Here is a 14,912-nt window from a genome sequence, read left to right as displayed (position 1 = left end):
TCGGTTTCAAAATACAATCCACACAGCGACTACTCTCCCTGACAAGAAGTGGAAAGTATTATTCAAATAGATTTTAAGAGTGATTTAGATTTTTCAGAGTATGTCAACATGCTGAAGGTCACTCTGTGGACATCACATGACTGTGGTGAGTGGTATAAATGAGGCATTGTCTAGTTGTTTCTAGTCTCAGTGCAGTGCTGGAAAGAGTGACCTCTGTGACTGATAGTTGGCGTTTGGCGAGCTGGTTCTGTATGAGCCATGACCAGTCTGCTTGAAGGTCAGTGGGACAAAAAGGAAACCTGAGCATCTTGCAAATGAACAGATGGGTAACAACCACACAACCTGTCATCTCAGAATAAAAAGCTTTTCAGTCTTTGTCTGAAATGAGGAACAAGAAACGACTAAATCCTCGGAGTTACCACTAGTTTAGCAGCCTATTTGACAGTAACATAACATGCCAACAGGAAATAGACCAGTGTTTTGTTTTGTAAGTTACGTTAGTGAAGTGTTTTCTAGTGATGTTTATGAAATGTTTTTAGTTATGTTAGTGACATGTTCTCCGTACTTATGTTATTTCCTTATGTATTGTACTTAGTTTACGTACTTATTTCAAAGGCCAACCATGACGTTTTTCCTAAACCTAACTAAGTGGTTTTGTTGCCCCCTGCTGGTACTGCACATTCATACACACGTATGTAATATTCACACAGAGGCGAGGCAAAATGTGACACTGACACGCTATCCTCTGTCGGACAGGTGGGTCTGTTACATCGGGTTGCATAATTGCTGTACTTCTCACACTAAAGGACTGTTGTCATGTAGATGTGGAGGTGAAATAAAGGACACAACATGATCTTAGATGAGGTGTAATGATTACAACATTATTCTAGTTGGACAGATTTGCAATGATGAATGAATGGAAATGAAATGAAACGAATGAGTGAATGATCGGTAGTCCAACTGATACTGGAGTTTTAAGGCTTAAATAATCCAATGACATTTACATAACATTAACATTATTGCCTTTTTTTTTTTTTTTTTTTAAATCGCCACAAAACGTAAAATAAAAAAAATTAAGGTTCCCTTGATTTTATTTTATTTTTATTTTTAATAAATAGTGGTCAAGATGAGCTGGGACATTTTACAGTTAAAACACAAACTCGTGTTTGATTCCAAACTTTGTAAACGTATCTTTGGTTTTTCTTTGCAGCGTCTTGTTACTTATCAGCCGACATGTAGTGTACGCCAATAGTCATGTATCTGCAATAAGATAATATCCGACCTCCCCCGCCTTCCGTCTTCTTTCTCCTCTCTCATTGGATACTCTTCATCTCCCATCTCGGCCTCCAACGACAAGAGCATCTTTGGCTAAGATAAAATCAAACTTGCACGGAAACTGTTGCAGCATCTAGGACAGCTAGAAAGGTCAGGTTATGTGGTCTGCACTAGGCTATACTTTGAAAATCGAGTAGGACTGCAACTAAAGATTATTTTCAGTATGAGGAATCTTTCAGTTATCAGTAAATCTATAAGAAATGAAAAAAAACTTGGGAAATGGCCATCAAAAGTTTATGGAGCCCAATTAGCAAATCCCCACAATGAAGCTAGAACCATGGTGATTTATTTTACATCAATCAATTAACTGATTGTCTAATCATTTCAGCGTAAAAGTATATAGTATCACTTCAAAACCAGGGTGAGTGTTTCTGAGGTTGTTTGGGAAGCCTTGCTAACATTGGGCTCATGTCACATACATGGAAGCACCTATAAATTATCATGCAAATATTTCTGAAAGGCCCCGACCATCCTATACACAAACACACAGTTTACACTTCACTGCCGTGATGTGATCGTTCTTCACAGAGAGAGATGGATTCCTCTGTCTGTGAACGAGCCTTACGTTGACTAATGGTCCACACACACACATGTATGGAGCCATGAAGTGCAGGGACTGAGCCTGATTACAGCTCCGCCGAGACCTCTGTGTCTTTTGAATATAACTTCAGCAAACGCATGAAATCATGCATGAGACATTTCACACGAGTGCGATGGACACTAACAAGCTTCTGTTTGACTAATAACACACGTGTTCACTTGAGTATGTGCATACATGTTCTGCAGCTACAGACAGAAATCCCCGTCTGACAGAGAGCAAATGCTCGTATTAATATTTGAGTTTCTGCTCTGTCCAGGCATGCTGCTGAGGAAAAATGCATAATTGATGTGGAAATGTCCGACTACTTAATCTCTCATCCTCCGCCCTCGCCGTCTCCCTCCGTTGAATTATGAGTTACACACAACGAGAATCAGAGCGCCGTGTTTCCCCGCTGATAGACTGGCCTTGAATATATTGGTATCCATCATGCTGTGTATTTATTCATGGATGTGTCAGTATGTTTATTAACTAATCTCAGGTTTATTCAGAAGAGGATCATCTGTTTGCAGGGTGTCAGTTTCACAGCAGATCGTTCGGTTTGTGCTGCAGATGTTTTATGGACGTTTCCTCTCTTGAAACACAAAGACAGATGTTTGTGTGGCCTGAGCATCAGACTCAATTTCTATTTCGTTTTCACTTAATTATTCAGTGTGACATTGACTTCCTGTTGGCTATTTGTGTTTTTGCTCTAATCAATCAGTAGTGACAGCCGTATCTGTCCCGCCAACGTCATTTTCAGGCAACACGGAGGTTGCTGTTGCAAGGACCACTACTGAAAAAGAATACATTTTAAACGGTGAGCAACCTCCATGTCTGAGAAGTGAAACCAATGTGGAAGTGGTGTAAACTTGCATTCTTTCTAATAGCCAGCAGGGGGCGACTCCTCTGGTTGCAAAAAAAAGTCTGATTCTATAGAAGTCAAATAACAATGGGCCATCGGATCCAAATTTCGTTCATGTACAGCATTGTTTTTCGACACTTATCAGGATTGCTAACACTATCAGCAGCTCTATTTCATCACGGTCAGCAAGGGCGTGAGAGTTCAGCTGAACCAAACTGTCCAATCCAAGTAGACACATTCTTGTTCACTGATTTAGCTCTTGTATTATTTAGAGAAGATGGAAAATGGAGGGAGGATATAGGACAAACAGAACACTTAACACATGCTTTCATTCAGAGGCCATTATTTACTCTTTCGTCTTTAATTTGCTTACACATTGCCTGAAGGAAAAAGGCTGTTGCACCTCAAATCAAACTCATCTGGGTGTTTTTTAGTTTAATTGTTCATATTAGACCTGTTCAGACTGTTATTCTGAAAATGACAGACATTAACAAAATATGTACCATTTCACGTTCAGTCCGTCATGTTTACTCATCAGCACCAAAAATGTTCATCATATAGTAATTTGTTTCAGAACAGCTCATTTCCTGTGCTTCTTATCAGTGTCAGAGGTGAATAAATAGACAAAAAGACGATGTCTTTTCAGCAGGGTTTCTGTTTAGTGTGCTTATTCTAAATCATCTTCCTTTTTTCCTCGTTTCTTCTTCTCTCTTAGGTACCAGCCCCCTGGACAGCCCTCGCAACTTCTCCCCCAACACGGCTGCACACTTCTCCTTTGTTCCTGCTCGCAGGTGAGGCACACAGAAACTCACATGTACAGGTGTGTTTGAGGGTCACACCTGGAGAACCGAATCAGTGCACCCTCTTGGTGGGGTATAGGAGGAAATTGGGATGAGCAGAATCAGCAGCTTTTTAGTGTTTTCTCATGATAAAATGTTTTTTTACATCACAAGCAGCTGGTTCAACTTCACCGTTTCACGTGTTTAACGGTACATTTAATAGCACTTTGTGGAAAATAAAGCAACATAATCAGACAGGACGTGAAGGAATTGAAGGATGGATGAGCTGTACTTGAGCCTTTAATGTCGATATCTTTTTTAAGGCTGTGAAACGGCTCAGTGGCCTCGGCGCCTTGAGAGCCGAGCTGCTGCTGATGATAGTGTGCGAGCTGATGAGGAGGCAGATGATCACTCTGAGGCTGTCACTCAAACCGGGATTAATAAACCTCTTATCTGTCTGGGCTCTCAGCGCAGATAGTAATTACTGAGAGGGAACGAGGAAAGTGTGTGTGTTTCTTTGGGTTTTGTGTGTGTGTGTGTGTGTGTGTGTGCATGTTCCTGTGGCAGAGAGATGCGTGCATGTTGAGACACTTGTGTGATTTTTTTAATCCAAGATAAGAAGACGTCATATGAAAGTTTGTTAAAATGTAGAGACATTCACAGCAAGCCCGCCTCTTAAATCTTCATTAAAGATGATGATGTTTCCATGGTAACACACCTTTCCCGGCGTACTAAAGCCCAAGGCTATTTCCATGACAACATCATCAAACATCGTATGACAGCGGTGCAGCAGCCAAAAAGAGCATTAATGTTGATTTGAATTGGAAATCCGTCTCTGTCCGACTGCTGACCTCGGTGCTGCAGACGCTGGAACAACAGTGACACCATGTGGTGGAGTTTGATATGACAGCACACTGATTTGAGGGTTCCTGGCTGAAAAGCCTCTTAGCTTTCTCTTTTCTCTCAGGAAAGGAGAGTCTGGATTGTTTTATGTTTAGGAAATTCATGTTACTCTCAAACTGTTAGCCTGAGATAAGAAACATGTAATCAGAGTGCAACAGTAAGCACATTATTCTATGTGTTTCTAAGTGTTTGGTTCTTTCTTTATATTTTTTCTTCTACTTCCTCTACTATACCATTATTTTTTGTATGGCTTTTGATCCATATGATGGAAGACATGTCTGAAAAATAACTGTGTCTAAAAAACTGCTGGGAGTAAATAGAAATGCCCCCTGTGTTATAGTATAAAAAAAGTATAAAATATATATATATTTATTATTTTATTTGTTACAAATGATAAAAAAAAAAAGCTTTCCGGGCTTTGGGGACTTCATATTATTCTGTAAATAATAATAAGCAGGAATAAATCATTTTGAGAGCAGTGAGCTAAGTTTAAAAATATATCATATTATTTTACAATTTAATGCTCACATTTTATATATTTTTCTGTATTCATATGATTTTCAATTAGATCATATATGCTAATATAATAACTATGTATTACATATACTGTATATTATTCTAATTACATATTATATTATTATGATAATATGATATATTAACTAGAGCTGCAACCATTAATCGATTAGCTGTCAACTATTAAATTAATCACCAACTATTTTGATAATCTATTAATCGTTTTGAGTAATTTTTTAAGAAAAAGAAGTCCAAATTCTTTGATTCCAGCTTCTTAAATGTGAATATTTTCTGATTTCTTTACTCCTCTATGACATTAAACTGAATATATTTGAGTTGTGGGCAAAACAAGACATTTGACGTCATCTTGGGCTATCGGACACTGATCGACATTTTGCAGACCAAACAACTAATTGATTAATTGAGAAAATAATCAACAGATTAATCAACTATGAAAATGATAATCAGTTGCAGCCCTAATGTTAACTATATATTGTATTATTAGAATAACATGATGTGAACTGAATCAACCCCTTGCAGCCACTGAAGTCTTAAGGCATTTAGTTGGGTTGTGTGTTTGCCTTGGGTTAGCTCAGCTGAATTACTATTACTATTATTTCATTGCTTGTGACCTGTTTTTAATTGTTCAAACAATCAAAAACTTGAGTGCTGGGATAGGCTTGGAGAATGTGTGTGTGTCAGTGACAGCTGCTAACAGCTATAAAAAAGAAACCCACTGTCTTGTCTCCCTCACAGTCACGGACACAGGGCTGACAGGTAACCTCTCAGTTTTGACCTCAGACCTTTTCCTTCCCTCCTTCTGCCGCCACCTTCCTGCCCTCCGTGCTGCATGGCTGAGCACACACACACACTGAATGGCATCAACAAGCACCCTGCAGGGTCTCCTCTTCTTCAGCCGAACACTGCACATGAATCAGATTGAAAAGAGGAACAACTGCTGTGACACTCACTGAGCCTTCCCCAAAACAAAAAAAAAACTCTCTGGAGTCATGAGAGTCTTTGGGACCATAAAGAGCAGAGGAGATGGGTCACAAAATGTTGAGAAATCCTGAGTTAAATGATGGTTGTTCCTTAAAGAATAGGGCTGGTGATATTCCCTATTTTTATTGTCAATAAATCTCATGATAAGACCAAACCAACAATGAATGTATCTACTAACAAGTACTGTGTGTGTATCAGAGCCTGATATATCTTGTTCCTCTGTGCTTTAGAGCTCCATTGTTGTCCAGAAACTATTAAAAACAAATCAATTAGCCACACTGTTACACTGGGTGACATGTTCCTTCATTACCATGAACACATTATTTTGACTCAATCCCACACACACCGTCCTGCTGCCCCAAATACTCACTAGAGCACCAAATGTGGATTAATCCACCGCTGAAAATAGTCCCCAACAAATGCACTATTTCCTCCTGTTTGTTTGATTAAAAACTACAGTGAGCCGCTGGTTAAAGGTATAGTTCCGATCTTTTGAAGTGGGGTTGTACGAGGTACTTATCCATAGTCAGTGTATTACCTACAGTAGATGACGGTCGGCACGCCTGCAGTTTGAAGAAACAAAATACGAGCTACCGTACTGGAGCAAAGCAATGTACTGTTATGGATGGGGGCCGGCATCAAAATGTGTTTTAGACACCTAAAAGAATGGCCCACCTAAAGAAGTCAATATTACTTTAAGTGTACGCTATATTTGAAATATTTTCACGTCTTTACCTTGCCGTCAAACAGCCCTTTCCGACGGGGAACTGAAGCCGTTGTATCCATCCATGCTCTCGCCAAAAAGCCACCAGACTCCATTGGGAAAAAAAATAATTTTACCTTTCAGACCACAGGGGTTACTGGTCTTCCACTGCCTCAATTGGTTCGTTTGTTTGTGCTATTGTGTGACTTTGGTTACTTCGGATTCACCAAAGTTACACAATAACACAAACAAACTAACCAATCAAGGCAGCGGTAGACCAGCAACTCCTGCGTTCTGCGAGGTGAAATTACCCTTTTTTTCAATGGAGTCTGGTTGCTTTGGCGAGAGCATAGATAACAGCTTCAGTTCCCCATTGGAAACATAGACTGCATAGCAGTCTCAGGGCAAGGGAAACCAGTGAAAATATTCAAAATATAGCGTTCACTCAAAATGTTATTGTTTTTTTTTTGGGTGAGCCTTTCTTTTAAGTGGCTAAAATACATTTTGCTGTCGGCCCCATCCACATCAGTGCATTGCTTTGCTTCTGTGCAGTAACTCCTGTCTGCTTCTCCAAACTGGGGGCATGCTGACCTCCATCTATAGTAGGTAATACACTGACAATGGATAAGTACCTCATACAACCCCACTTCAGAACACCCAAACTATCCCTTTAAGGAAATTACAGGGTATTTTTTAAAAGTGAAACTATATATTTGTGAGCTGTTTTTAAAGATTTACATCTTCAGTAGGAACCAATGGGCTTGGCCACAGACAGGAAGTCAGACAGTATTGAGAGACGGACTAACATGTTGTTGGTTTGAGTCTATTTATAAGATTTGTTGATAATGACAAAGACACAGAATAACAGCAGCTTAGACAACATCCAATCCTAAAGGTGTTTGGACTCCGTCATGCTTTACGTCATGTCTGCAGACTCTCAGTGGATCCTCCTCGTGACTTTGCCTGCACTTTTGAGTCCATGTTATCCTTGTGTTTGCATTTTCCCTCCTTCAGCTGAAACACTTTATTTTGCTGTATGTGACGGTGCTGCATCTCCTTGATATGGCTGTTATGGAATATGTGTTTAAATATTTTTTTAAAAGTGGATGTTTGTTGTGGATGTCTTCATGCCTTTATTGTTTGTCTCTCCCTCAGGACGGATGGCAGACGCTGGTCTCTGGCCTCGTTGCCTTCCTCTGGCTATGGCACCAACACTCCCAGCTCCACCGTCTCGGTAAATATCTAAACTCTATGTCTCTGCATGTAATTGTACGTGTTTCATAATGATCCGTGGATCCCCAAAAAAACAGAAATAAATGCTCTCTGCTGCCTCTGACTTTACTGCAAAGCAACAAGCCAACCCATCTTCCCTCAGCAATGATACAGTCCTCTCCTCACTTCCTCCTCCTCTGATGCCCTCAAGTGTACTTCTGCTTCTCCTCTTTTTCCTTCCTTCCCTCCCAGGGACATATCATCAGTCCCTCTGGTCTAATCCCTTTCCTTCTCCTTTACCTTCTGCCGTTCCTTCATCTCTCTTCTTAATACCCTGGTGTGCGCTCTCTCTGTGCCTGCCGCCTGTAGAATGAGGCTCAGCATGCTTCAAAGGCAGCGAGCGGAGTTAGCCGGCTGTGCGAGCTCTTAACTGTGTAGCTCCAGACTGCTAGCATGCCTGCTAGCTCCCTGCATGTACAGAGGGGAAAAGAAATGAGTTGTTAGACGAAAAGGACTTCCCTCAGTGCTCCGTAATGATTGATTTGGAAATTTACAGGTCAAAAGACTTCTAGACATGTAGGTTAAAAGTGGGATACATTTTAGTGTATAACTACTTTTTCAAAATCATTGTAATGACTTACTAGAGCTGTGTTTGGCAAGAATCTGGCGATACGATAGGTGTCATGATACAGGGGTTACAATTCAATATTTGCAATACTGAAAGAAAGGCGATATATTGCGTTTTTTTTTTTTTAAATAAAATTTCTTAGGAAAGCTGTTGCAGTATAAAGAACACACCATCATCTGCATAAAATCTGGTTTAAAAAAAAGTTGACTTTTTATGCAATTTATCACAGTACAAATGTAAAAGTAATGACTGAGTTCATCTTTTCCTATAAACTACTAATTAAAACTCGATACAGTGTTTTTGAGAATCGATCGAGTATCACAAAACATAATATCGTGATACGATATTTTCTTAAACCCCTAGTAATGACTGTATATTTTGCAAAAGCTCCAGTGCTGAATGTAACCTGCCTTCCCTGTCCTCTCTTCTCCCTAACCCACCTGTCCTGGTCCAGCCCTGGTGTTTAGCCTTTAGCTCCAGCCTAACCCCGCAGTAGCTCCAGCGCTGGTTGTAATCTGTGCTCCCTCTGTGCTCCTCCTCTCACAGTCCTCCTGTTCATCTCAGGAGAAGCTCCACCAGCTGCCCTTCCAGCCCACTCCGGACGAGCTGCACTTCCTCACCAAGCACTTCAGCTCCGAGAGCATCACGGACGAGGAGGGACGCCGCTCCCCCAACATGAGACCGCGCTCCCGCAGCCTCAGGTAGGAGCTTGAAGTTACACTTCACAAACACTCACACAGACACCGTGCAAAGCCCCCGTCTGTGACTCTGCAGCAACTTTTCAAGGCTGAATATGAAAAAAACTGATGTGGCGTGAATACGTCCTATACATAGGACGAACAAACATGAGCACACCTTGTCACCCTGGGTTGTTTGTGTTTGTGAGTCAGTCTCCAGAAAGGTCAGACTCGTCCCCCCCTGACATGCCCATGACAGGTCGGAGCGAGTAGAAAATCCTCATTGTTTATATCAGTGACACCCACCTGTCCACTTGCGGATCTGTCTGTCCTCCTGTGTTACATTCACTCTCTCCATCTCCAGCTCAAATATCTTTATCTTTTCACAATCCTCCATCTGTGTGTAGATTTCACCCACTTCACCCTTTCTTTTACCGGCTTTCAGCCTATCACTCCCTTTCTATGTCATCCTTCCTTAAACTTTTCTTTCTTTTTCACCCACACTAAGCCTCACCTCCATCTCCATCTCTTGTCTCAGCAGCTTTCTCCCCATCTTTATCTCTGTTTCTTTACGGGCAGATATTGAATTCTTTCGTCTTCTGAGATGAAAGGAGGCGAGACCGAGCTGCATGGTGTGTATCTGATTAGAGTCCCACTGCGTTTGTTGATTGATGTCAGGCTCTGTGTGTGTGTGAGTGTGAGTGTGTAAAGAGGTGCCATCTCAGGGAATCCACCATCACCCTGTGTCCGCATATAACTTCTATTTCTCTCTGGAAAATTAGAAATCATGAGAAAGTAAAAGATGAATTTTCCATACGAAAAAAGTAAAACACATAGAGAATGAGATGTTATAAAATGTTTCAGCTTTTATCTATGGAGTCAGTTCAGGATTCACAAAAGTATTTTGTGATTTACATATAAAAGACTCTCCACAGAAATATTTTTCAATGCACACAAAAATAGTTATCATTTATATATATATAAATGTAACAAAAATCCGAAACATAAATTTCACAAATATATTTTTTGATGCACACACAAGTATTCATTGTTTTAAATAAATGTAATAGAAATCCACAAATATATGTATTTAAAAGTAACTCCGATTTTCATCAAAAACATATTTGAATGTTGTCACATTTACATACAAACTGTTGAACCTGCATTTACAAACTGCTTTTCATGTGTGAACTTCACTGCATTTTTGTACATGATGAACTGTGGCTAGTGTTCCAGCTGGCCGGTCCTGTTGTAATTCAGTGCAGTGACGACGTGCTTATACAAACTGAGGTGGTGTCATCCATTATGAAGTGTCAGATTCTCTTTATTCCACAAAAACTGTATTAGTGTTAAAATTACTGCATGCATTTTTCGGCTCGCACCCAATGAGCGCTCGCATTAAAGGCCTCTCCGTCCCAACGTCCCAGGATGGATTTCTGTCCCAGTCTGTCCCTGTTGCTAATAGACAGGTGGCATAATTGTTTTTCACCTAGAGCAGCGTTGCCACAAATTTGCAAGTTGTTTGACAATACAACGTCGTCCAGCTCTCTGCGTAGGACTGTGGACTGAACGGCCACAATGGGTAAATGCAAGTTTTCTGAGACCTGGCTGGACAGTCCCAAATACAAAGCCTGGTTGGTTAACAATTCAAAATGGGAAAAGAGAGCCATCTCAACCATTGGGGAGGCGCTGAAGCACTGTACTCTTGTCAAAGCATCCTCTGCACCCCAAGTCGCGAAATCAAAAAGTCACAAACTCAAATATGGTCTGAAAAATCTACCAAGAAGTCAACAAATTTGAGTCTGGAAAAGTATGGAATTTTGAAATGGAAAATGTGTAGGAACCCTCTGCACAGGGTGAACGTGGCAACTAACGTTAGTCAGACAGCTACATGGATGTATAAAGAGGACATTCAGCTTTGGCGAAGTGGTCCAAACATTTGACTTGTGCACCTATAAGTGTGGAAACAGTCAAACGTGGATAGATAAGTCCGTAAAGGTCCCCAAAAGAATCCAAACAAAGGGATACAGCAGCTGGATTGAAAGTGTCATCCATGATGAAATACATTTTTGAATCCTTCTGTGTGCATTCATTAATATTGACACTGATCTGACTCCATATTTATCAGAAATATCAGGAAAAAGCTAAGAAAACCAAAGTGCTGTAATTACAGAGATGGAGTAGTAAGTTAATACACATGGAGGTGACTTTGAAAAGTGTTTTCGGCTGCAGCCAACAGTCGCCCCCCTCATGTGAGGGGTGGATGAGCCTCAGTGGAAAGCCTGACATCATATTAGTCCGCCAGCAGTGAGTGTCATTAAAAAGCTCTTAGTGAGAAGTCTGCAGACGGTCTGCAAGTGCAGATAAATAACCAACAGAGGGGTAGACTGAGGATTTAGGGGTCGGTTTCTATTAGCCAGTTCACTTTTGGATCCAGTTCCAAGTTGATAAAATACCCTAATGAAGATACTAGTGTGAGGAAGTGGCGAATGAGACAGACAGTACGGAGCAGAGGAATGGCTGAGAGGAGAGCTGATGATGATGATTATGATTGGACCCGGAGGGGAGGAACAAGTGTGTCTGTGTTTGAGAGAGAGTGAACAAATGAAAATGAGAGGCAGAGCACAATTCTATGCAAATTTAATGACTCTGCTGTGAGTGATGGCAGTCACCCTTTTTTCTATCATTTAACAGTATCTCTGTTCGTGTCTAATTTGTATTCTCTCAGCCCATTCTTGTCCAGTGTAGTTTCTTCAGTATATCTATCACCTCTCATCACTCCCTATTCTTCTCATCTGTCCACCATCCACTCTTCCATACACTCATCCATCATTCATGTGCCACCGTTTACAGGCTTCAATTGCTGCACCCCATTGACTTTCTGTCTGGGAAACCACATACTGTATTCTATCATATCATACATAGAAGTACTCATGTAATATATACAAAACTAGCTCTTTTGCCACGTGGTGTCAGAGTAAGCATATTCTAGCTCATATTTTTCATGTATTAAAATCTCCAAACTGCCACAGAGTCAGATCAGATTTATCTTTCGGTTTTAACTCATCACAGGTGTAATTTTAGTAGAGAGAATACTTAATACCAGCGAGAAACTACAGCAGCCAAGTCAGTAAATCACAAAACAATCCACATAAGAACACTCAAATTGGAAGATAAGACGTGAAAATAACAAAAACATAAATAAATTAAAACTAAATTAAAACAATTGGACCTTATTCTAACTTTAAATATTTGCAAGTCTAGTAGGTACTGTGTATTGTAATTTTCTTTCTATTTCTTGTAATGATATGGCACAGATATTTCACATCGAAATTCCAAAAATTTTGAAACTGTTTCATCATTACAGTTAGTCCACGAAAGAGCTTCCTGTGCAGATATTTCACATTAAAAGCGTTCCATTTTCTCAAGGGGCATAGTCTTTTCATGTCCTGGTCAGTGGGCAACATCAGGGTCTGAAAAGTGAAGCCAATGCGGAAGTGTCTTAAACTTCTAATAGCCAGCAGGGGGCGACTCCTCTGGTTGCAAAAAGAAGTCTGATTGTATAGAAGTCTATGAGAAAATGAGCCTACTTCTCACTTGATTTATTACCTCAGTAAACATTGTAAACATGACGTTATGGTCTTAATCGCTAGTTTCAAATCTTTTTCAATACAACATGATGTTCATTTAGTAAATTTTGGTCCAATTTAGAGTCAAATAGACCACAAAGCAGGGTGTGCTTTAGGGCGTGTCTACCTTTTGATTGACAGGTCGCTGCCACGGCGTTGTCCGTGTTTTCATCTTTAACCCTTTCGCAGTGTGTTTTCAGTTGAAGAAAGTTAATTGTAACGTTTTGGTCTCCTAAAAATTAATTTTCATTTTCTGATAGACTTCTATACAATCAGACTTTTTTCTTTATGTCTTACTGAAATTAAATAAGATATACTGGTATATATATAACAGGAATAAAGGCTTGTCTCTAAAATAAGCCTGTTTTAGATAAAGGTTTGATTCTCCCTCTACTGTTATAGAATCAAATTCCACCAAATCTCACCAGAGCATCTTCCTGCTGCTTTGTGGTTTCAGGAGATTTTTCAGAAGATATTTTCTTGTGGTTTTCTGTGGTGAACACATACAATCCCAGCACTGATCTCTCACACACACACACACACACACACCTCATCCCCGTTCTGCCCGGCTCTCTGTCACGGTCAATTAGGCCTCTCATTTCCCGAGTCGCCCGCCTCAGTTGTGAAGCATCAATGTTATTTTTCTCTCTCTCACACACACAGCCTCTCTCCCCCCTCCTCACCTCTTCCTCCCACCCGCCTCACCGTCACCATCTGATTCACTGTCTCATCTGATTTACTTCAATTACCCTCCCTACCAATAAGCTCTTTTGCATTTTGAGTGCCTTTTGTCGCATGTGACATCGCCACTTAGCTGGGGGAGAAAAGAAAAAAGCCTTTCCAACTATGTTTTAATTATCCAATTTTATAAAACACCCTGGGGGGTTGAAATTTGATCTTATATTCTGTTTCATAAATATTTCCTTTCTTTCTCACACTTTTTGAACTTGTTGCCCCACACTAGAACAAAAGTGCTCTCCCACAACTTCCTCCAAAGCCTCGTTTCCAAGGTCGTTTCTCAAAATAATGACGAAGGCGTCTTTCGCAGGGATTGCCGCGAGGCGATTTTTATTTCCCATTACAGTAGAAATATAGCCGTGTTCTAATTAGCCTTTGTCTGGCTTCCTCGTGTTATTCATCCCGGGGATTTCACTCCGACCTCCGCCGCAGCGCGCTCTGAACGGGAGCTTTATTTTAATAAAGGCTCAGGCTGCTCGCAGCCACGAGCATACAAGAAGAATAACACTGAGAGAAGAAGGAGAAGATATTCTGTGAAAATTAAAGAATGTACATAACAGCCTCTGGCACTGAATCCATCTCTGTCAAGGCTAACCTTTAATCACTGAGCCTGGCGGCAGAGCCGGCTGTCCGCGTTTTTGATCGATTTTTCTTTTTCAAGAAACAAGAACATGAAAGGAGAGTTTTAAAGTTGAGCGTGTTGGACCTCCGAGTGATTGACATCAGTAACGGTTGAGTGTGTTGTATGTGTGTGTGTGTGTGGGCGCACAGTTGAGTTGTGCTTTGTTTAAAGGGTCACTTCACCCAAACTATACATAAAAACTTACCTTTAGAGTATTGCTGTCTCTTTTTAACTGAGATTGTCTTTATCCACTAATTAATTCCAAACACTTCTTCCGTGCTGTTCTTTTCAATCAGTGTTGGGTTAGCTAACTCAACTTTTCCTGTTTGTTTTCACATTAAATGCTTACCAGAAAAGAAAGGGATTATGCTCTTTGAGCTGCTGCAAGCTTTCAGTGTAAAATGTCTTGGCAGGAGCTGGTTTCACTGGCAGTAGTTTAGCACTGATTAGCAGAAACCATTGCCACTTGGAGTTTCTTTATAACTTTAACTATAATGGCCCCTAGTGCAGTGATTCTCAAAGTGGGGACCGGGGACCCCCAGGGGTTCGTGGAACTATTCCAGGGGGTCCACATGTGCTATACATTATAAAATTGTGCTGTATCATTAAAAAGTTCATATCTCTAGATGGTGGGCCATTTGCACCAATAAAACAAGCTGTTCATTACTCCCACCCATGTTAGCTTTGGGCCAATAGAAACTCTGATTTGATTGTGACATCACATCAATC

At 40.5% G+C, this 14,912-nt stretch overlaps 1 protein-coding gene across 13 annotated transcripts in view; it reads left to right on the top strand.

Moving 5' to 3' along the window:
- mast2 (microtubule associated serine/threonine kinase 2) overlaps positions 1-14,912 on the top strand; it is a 212,974-nt gene that overhangs the window by 161,947 nt on the left and 36,115 nt on the right. For 11 of the 13 annotated variants that reach the window (XM_037770190.1, XM_037770189.1, XM_037770188.1 and 8 more), the window contains 4 exons: positions 3,493-3,568; positions 5,729-5,749; positions 7,833-7,911; positions 9,064-9,218. In XM_037770190.1, the coding sequence (XP_037626118.1) occupies positions 3,493-3,568; positions 5,729-5,749; positions 7,833-7,911; positions 9,064-9,218 (331 nt within the window). The remainder of the gene's footprint in view (positions 1-3,492; positions 3,569-5,728; positions 5,750-7,832; positions 7,912-9,063; positions 9,219-14,912) is intronic. The other 2 variants (XM_037770201.1, XM_037770191.1) reach the window with 1 other exon arrangement.

This window comes from Sebastes umbrosus, chromosome 5, assembly GCF_015220745.1.
Source record: "Sebastes umbrosus isolate fSebUmb1 chromosome 5, fSebUmb1.pri, whole genome shotgun sequence".
Taxonomy (NCBI): Eukaryota; Metazoa; Chordata; class Actinopteri; order Perciformes; family Sebastidae; genus Sebastes; species Sebastes umbrosus.
Note: the sequence above shows the minus strand (reverse complement) of the source record. Positions and strands in the feature narration are given on the sequence as shown.